General features: G+C 44.9%; 1 protein-coding gene across 1 annotated transcript in view; it reads right to left on the reverse strand.

Moving 5' to 3' along the window:
- Positions 1-7,500, reverse strand: part of LOC143284697 (uncharacterized) — a 173,208-nt gene that overhangs the window by 43,377 nt on the left and 122,331 nt on the right. Inside the window, exons 5-8 of the mRNA XM_076591628.1 lie at positions 7,115-7,193; positions 4,218-4,410; positions 3,525-3,798; positions 1,363-1,514 (exon numbers count right to left, since the gene is read on the reverse strand). Coding sequence (XP_076447743.1) covers positions 1,363-1,514; positions 3,525-3,798; positions 4,218-4,410; positions 7,115-7,193 — 698 coding nt within the window. The remainder of the gene's footprint in view (positions 1-1,362; positions 1,515-3,524; positions 3,799-4,217; positions 4,411-7,114; positions 7,194-7,500) is intronic.

A 7,500-nucleotide genomic window follows, 5' to 3' on the forward strand; every position in this document is an offset into this window, starting at 1 on the left:
TGCTGAATCTGATCTGCTGTAGGCGAGCCTTGGTGGTGTGACCGTGCTTTGGAGATTCGGGGGGTAAGCAGCATAGGAGGTGGGGGTTGGGGTGCCGGGGCGATGGGGGGTTGGGTTGGTGGTGGAGGGGCGGGAATGGGGTAGGTGGGGGGGGGGAGGGGGGTAATGACTGAAACGGTGAAGACGATAAAACAACAACAAAAGAAACATAGTTAAAAAAAAAAGAAAAAAAAAAGGGGTGGGTGGGAGGGGAGGGGGGGGGGGGAGAGAAAGGACAACGGGAAAATGCCAGGAGCAGTGCCAGAAGTGCACTTTAACAGAGAGAAACAAAGAAGGATGTTTGGGTGGGTGGGGGGGGGGGGGGGGGGGGCGGAAGAAGAGGGCGACTGCCTCATGGAAGCGATTCACAGCTTGGCTTTCTCCGCAGTACGGTGTGAGCATCGCTCACCAATCACACATCATGATTTTGGTCAGGCCCTTTAATAAACCACCACTTCTGATTTAATTAAAGGCGAGACAATCAAATGGGCCTGGATTGTAACAATGCACTTTGCAAATTTCGTCCGTGTGCCGTGCCAGTATAGCTTAGTTGGTTGAACGCCAGACTGGCATTCAGATAATCGTGAGATTAACTTCCATAAGACCCCCCCCCCCCCCCCCGCCCCCCGCTCCCGCCCCACACACACACACTCCCCGTCCCCTCCCTCCCGCTCCCTCTAAAATAAAAACGGCATTCTGGCTTCCTAGATTAATGTGTTCATTGTCTTCTGACGGTGTCAAGAGTAGTGTTAGGCCTTTCCTTCACTTTCCTGGGGTACTTGTCTCTGTTGGCCATTTCTCACACGAGGTGTTTTTCAGCTCAATGTACACAAAAAACAACTGAATGAACATAAACAGCTTTTTTCCTGTGGACAGAATTAACTCTGCGAAACCCTGGGCTCGACGGGCGCAACAGCCGAGTGGTTAAAGCGTTGGACTTTCAATCTGAGGGTCCCCGGGTTCGAATCTCGGTAACCGCGCCTGGTGGGTAGAAGGTGGACAATTTTCCGATCTCCCAGATCAACGTATGTTAAGACCTGCTTGTGCCTGAACCCCCTTCGTGTGTGTACTCACGCAGAAGATCAAATACGCACGTTAAAGATCCTGTAATCCATGTCAGCGTTCGGTGGGTTATGGAAACAAGAACACTCCCAGCATGCACAATCCCGAAAACGGAGTATGGCTGCCTACATGGCGGGGTGAAAACGGTCATACACGTAAAAGCCTACTCGTGTGCATGGGAGTTGCAGCCCACGAACGAAGAAGAAGAAGAAGCTGGCAGACTTCACACAGATTTACCTGACACACCTGACATGGATTTACCTGTCAGACGTGACGCGGGCCAGGTGCTCCCAGGGCAGCAGCAAGTCCATGACTCCCTCCTCCAGACGGCTGACGGTGGCTGCAGCCACACTGTCGTCATGGAGGTCTGCTGCCATCTGCTGCACCTCCAGCAGCGAGAGACCTCGCTGAGGCTGACACACACACAGAGACAGACAATAACGATCAGCAAACAATGTGTTGCCACGGTCCTCTGTGCAGTCATGACACGGGGTCTTACCTCGCGCACTTCACACAGAATTACCTGGCAGACTTCAGAGAGATTTACCTGGCAGACTTCATAGGGATTTACCTGGCGCGCTTCACACATATTTACCTGGCGCACTTCACACATATTTACCTGGCGCACTTCACACAGATTTACCTGGCAGATTTCATACAGATTTACCTGGCGTACTTCATAGAGATTTACCTGGCGCACTTCACACTGATTTACCTGGCAGACTTCACACACAGATTTACCTAGCGTACTTCATAGAGATTTACCTGGCGCACTTCACACAGATTTACCTGGCAGATTTCATACAGATTTACCTGGCGTACTTCATAGAGATTTACTTGGCGCACTTCACACAGATTTACCTGGCATACTTCACACAGATTTACCTGGCATACTTCACACACACTTACCTGGCATGCTTGACACACACTTATCTCTGGCATACTTCACACACACTTACCTGGCGCACTTCACACAGATTTACCCGGCAGACTTCACACAAACTTACCTGGCATACATCACACAGATTTACCTGACAGACTTCACGCATAGTTAACTGGCAGACTTCACACAGACTTACCTGGTAGACTTCACACAGTCTTACTTGGCATACATCACACGGATTTACCTCTGTGCGTGTGTGTGTGTGTGTGTGTGTGTGTGTGTGTGTGTGTGTGTGTGTGTGTGTGTGTCACGATAGGCATTTTGACAACCGCGGGCTCGACTTCGACTTCAATGTACCGGTAAGGATGGAACATGTGTCCGAGTAAGGCTCTCTGACAAGCCACCTCTGCTCAAAGCCTCTTTACCACAGGGCAGGGTCTAGAAATGGAGAATACGGACTGAAGAAGCTTTCCCGTTTTGGAGTGTATTTAATTCAGATGCAGAGCCATTGGCCAAACGTGCAGAAAAGACAACAGGTTCAAACATACTGTTCGCCGCATCAAGAAAGAATCCGAACCGCTTGGGATTACGGATCGACGCGCGAGTCAAAACTGAAAACGACACATCACATAAACATGTATATACCCATTGATTTTCTGAATGGATTCACACGAGTCTCTGTACAGACTCCTGGGGCTCTCAGACTGACTGATTTCCGTAAATTTACGGGATGAAATTTCATCTCTGCGTGTTAGTGATAATGATGATGGTGGTGGTGATGGTGATGAGCGTAACGATGACAATGAAAATAAGGCCATAAAACGCTCAACTACGTAAACAGTACATTTTAAAAATTACTTTCCAATTTCAGAATCATCATTGCTAAAAAACAAAAAAAAAAAAAAACAAACAACAACAACAAAAAAACAAAACACACCGCACAACAGCAACAAAAGCTAAAACAACAACAACAACAACAGCACCACACACACACACACACACACACACACACACACACACAGAAAGATCGCCGAACTGAAGCCACACGTCACGACACACAACAAGTCATGCATTCGCGCACTGGCACGTACACACAACACGTTTACGTACACACAACAGCAACAAAAAGAGACACAATAATAAAAAAAAAATAAATAAAAAAAGACAGAAAAATCAGTCAGTAGAGTTGAGTTTAACTCTCTCCATACGAACGGCGAAAGAGACGACGTTAACAGCGTTTCACCCCAGTTACCATCATCAAAATATTGCAAGCGGAAGGCTCTTATACTGAAGACGTGAATGTTGACAAAGAATACCACAATTCTGACGACGGAAGCTAAAGGTTGGGTCATTCAGACACCCACTGGACATCCGAAGGGTCTGTGTAGAGGAGAAGAGAGGACTGGCCGTACTGAGTGAGTTAACGACCAATCGGTAATGAGCCCTTAAGGTCTAGTTGTTCGTGGCTGTGGTCTTATCCATGGGGGTGTGGTGTGATGTGCTGTGCTCAAGGCGCTGGTCCTGAGAAACCAGTCCTTACCTTTTGCTGTATATATGACGTCGTTCCATCCCACGCCACCCCTTCGGAATGCATGTACACGCGCAGAGGAGACAGTGACGTCACCAAAACGGGAAATCGCCACGTAACAGCTCTGCGCCAATCAGAATCATTGACGCTCGACGTTTTTTCCTCCTTCCTTTCCAGCGTGGAGCGGATGTTGCTGGCCGGATCCTGCGCAGAGACAGCTGCGCCCTCCACGTGTTGGAATGTCAAGGGATTCGATGGTAACTCCAAGGCAACGCCTTCGCTGGGTCTATGGAACACGGGACAGATAATTATCATGATAATTCGCAAATGGAACGGATAATAATTATAACAATAAGCAACTGGTTCGTTCTGGAGCTTGTGTGAAAATGAACAGCTGACATGGTTATTGTCTACGGGCTGAGGTAAACATGTGTTACACTGTTAGCATTTTCACGTAGAGCTAACGTGAAGAAATTACAATCAGGCCAATTCAATGGATGTAAGCCAGCACACATCACAATGTCCTTGTGTCGACACGCTCGCGTGCGCACACTTACGCACACAAAGGATCACACATACACACGCGCGCGCGCACACACAAACGCACACAGACACACACACGCGCGTTCACACACACACACACACAATTTCACGGATACTCAAGAGAAACTGATGTCGCAGAAGTTTGAAAATGACAACCCCCACCTTTCAGCTGAACCCTGCACGCAGATAGACATCTGCATAGTGGCGGAGGACGGCGAGGGAGTCAGCAGCACTGGGTGCCGGCGACACAGAGAATCCCTGTCAAGTCCCCCACCGACGGCTCCTGCGGTTGCTGCTCTCTTCTTGCTGAGCGCTGACAGACTGGTGCAGCGCAGATGGCTGCCCAGCCACCGTCCTGCATAGAAAATAAAACAACAACAACAATTAGATGACTGAATAAAAAACAAGTAAATAAACAAGTAAATAAACAAGCCGAGATTAAACACCAACAAGGGGCAAAGACATCAAGACTCACTTGTGCTTCGCGCTTTATCCAGTAAAGGAATCATGAAGAGAGAGAGAGAAAAAGAGAGAGATTTAAAAACTCGCGCTCTGTATTGAATATGATATATAAGATAAGCTTGGGAGAAAAACAATTTAAAAAATAAAAAGGCATGCGAGCGGGATCGAACCACGCATGTTCAGTTCTGATGCAAACAGACTAATTCCCAAGGCTGCGGCACATCTGACTTCAAATGACTTAATTTAAAACTTAAAGCAATGTTGGCGTTTTCTTCTTCGTGCGATAAACAGATGCGATTGCAGTGGACGTAATGACGCCGTTTAAATCATGTTTGTGTGTGTGTGTGTGTGTGTGTGTGTGTTTTATTATATCTCGATTATTCTTTTATCTCGGCGGTAAAGGAGACATTGCCATCTCCTTCAAGCACATCGCAACACATAGTAGATCTCTGGATCTGCACGAACCATTCTACAACAGGCTGAAAGAAGCAATCGAAACAATTTTTCTTTTATGTTCTTTCCGGCTAATTCAGTGTCCACTTTAGAATTTTTATTTGCAGTAAACACGACGACGGTGCAGTTTGTATCAATGTACGTGTTCTGTCCAGAATTTGTGTTTCTTTTGTGAACAAGATACACGAGGTCATGTCGTCTTCGAACCACATCTCAACGAAATAAACCGTTAATGATTCGGAAATACAGCTGAATTCAGGAGACTTACAACCTGTTATTGGTATGACTGTGAAGATTTTTTTTCATACCATGTTTAAGCCAATTTTGGTATTGGCAGACAAAGTATTTCCTGAGAAAATGGGAACGTTAAAGTTTACCACGGACACACACACACACACACACACACACACACACACACACACACACACACACACACACACACAAGGTTAAAACATAGACTCACTTTGCTTACACAAGTGAGTCAAAAACAAAAAAAAACAAAACAAAAAAAACACCGTGATGTGGAAGGTGTGAGATGATGACCAACAAGGTTTGGAAGCAGTTTACATTTTTGTATGCATACAATGCACTTATTGATACATACACACTTACCTATTAACTCTTACGCTTAATGACACGCGAACCTACATATTCCACTCCCTCACTCTCACACACGCACAGTTGGAAGGAGCATATTATTAACGTAAAACTTGCTATCACTGCTGCAAGGGTTGAATACATTTTTGGAATTTTTTTTGTTTAATGTCCCCTCACACATATCGGTGATTGAAGACATTTTGTTAAAGTATTTATGAATACATCTGAGTATTATCGTTTAGAAGGGGTGGGAGATGTGGATGAATGGAGGGTTGGGGGAAACTGGGCAAATGAGGGTTAAAATGTGGGTGAAATTTGGAAGAAAAACAAAACAAACAAAAAACCCCTCTAAATACAGTTACAGGAAATTACTTAAAGGACTTCGTAAAAGAGAAGTCGTTAAACTGAGAAGCGAAACAACTGATAATGAATGCAAAAAGTCACAAACATCAACGTTCTCTCTCACTTGAATACATCAGTGTACGGATATGCAACTCTTTCTGTGAATACTGTTTTTGTTTTGTTTTTCTTTTAATGTTTCGGAGTTGTTGTTTTTGTTTTCCTTTTTCGTGCATACTTGAAGTTTGGTCTTATCGAAAAACAAAAAGTTAAGTCAGATAGCGTCCTCAGTAACCAAGAATAGAGAAGAAAACAGAAGAAGAACAAGAAGAAGAACAAGAAAAAGAAGACTGAAGAACAAGAAAAAGAAGACTGAAGAACAAGAAAAAAAAAAGAACAAGAAGAAGTAAAAGAACAAGGAGGAAGAGGAGGAGGAGGAGGAGGAAAGAGAGATAAAAAAATGACATTTAGCTACTTAGCCACAGAACTCAGAAGCTATACTACCAACAATAGGGAACATAATACAGTTCTCCCTGTTATACAGTGACATTGTACACTAAATACAAAAAGAGCAATCTTCGAACAAAACAAAACAAAATGCTACAAATGACACTGGGGGCGAGAAGTCACATGTGCCCATAAAATATAATATCAAAGTCAGTTTCTCTGAGCACGAGCTCGCGCAGTGCAAGTTTACTTGGTGAAAATCGTGGGAACCATTCAGAGATCTCCAATCGGCACAGCCCAAATATTAGCCTAAAAAAATCACACACCTCTCTACTGACAAGCATTTTAACTCTCTCCATACGAACGGCGAAAGAGACGACGTTAACAGCGTTTCCTCCCAACTGCCATCATCAAAATATTGCAAGCGGAACGCTCTTATACTGAAGAGGTGAATGTTGACAAAGAATACCACAGTTCTGACGACGGAAGCTAAAGGTTGGGTCATTCAGACACACACTGGACATCCGAGGGGTCTGTGTAGAGGAGAAGAGAGAGCTGGCCGTACTGAGTGGGTTAAAGGAAAAGAGAACTATCCGAGTTAAACACATGCATATGCCTCGCAAAAAAACAACAACAACATAACAAACTAAAGGAATGTATAAATGAAAGGAACAAACAAGCTGAAAACAGTCTGATCTAAACACATACTAGCTTGAGGGGGAAAAAAACAGAAAGGGGCGCTACACAGCCGCTCAACCCACCTTTACCACCCGGGTCTTTGTGACGACACAGCCCTTCCGGTTGTCGCAGCACGTGCTGAAGTTCCGGAATAACATTTATCTGCCAAAAAACATGACGGGCATGTAAACACTCCCCCGGCAATGCTGGATCAGCTAGGACGGCTGTTTCTTTTTTGCAAGCCGGTTTACTTATCATTGAATCTGAAGAAATAACACATGGGAACCGGGGTTGCAGACGCACAAAAACATAGTTCAGCTGACCGTCAAACAATAACATTCACGCATTTTTTTTTACTGATTCCGTTCTTTCATTTATTCGTTCGGTCTTTGTAAGCAACGCACATTATGATTAATGGCTGATTTGACATCTCACGCTGAAACTACACACTAATGTCGAAGTGATTGAT

The sequence above is a fragment of the Babylonia areolata genome, chromosome 8 (assembly GCF_041734735.1).
Source record: "Babylonia areolata isolate BAREFJ2019XMU chromosome 8, ASM4173473v1, whole genome shotgun sequence".
Lineage (NCBI taxonomy): Eukaryota > Metazoa > Mollusca > Gastropoda > Neogastropoda > Buccinidae > Babylonia > Babylonia areolata.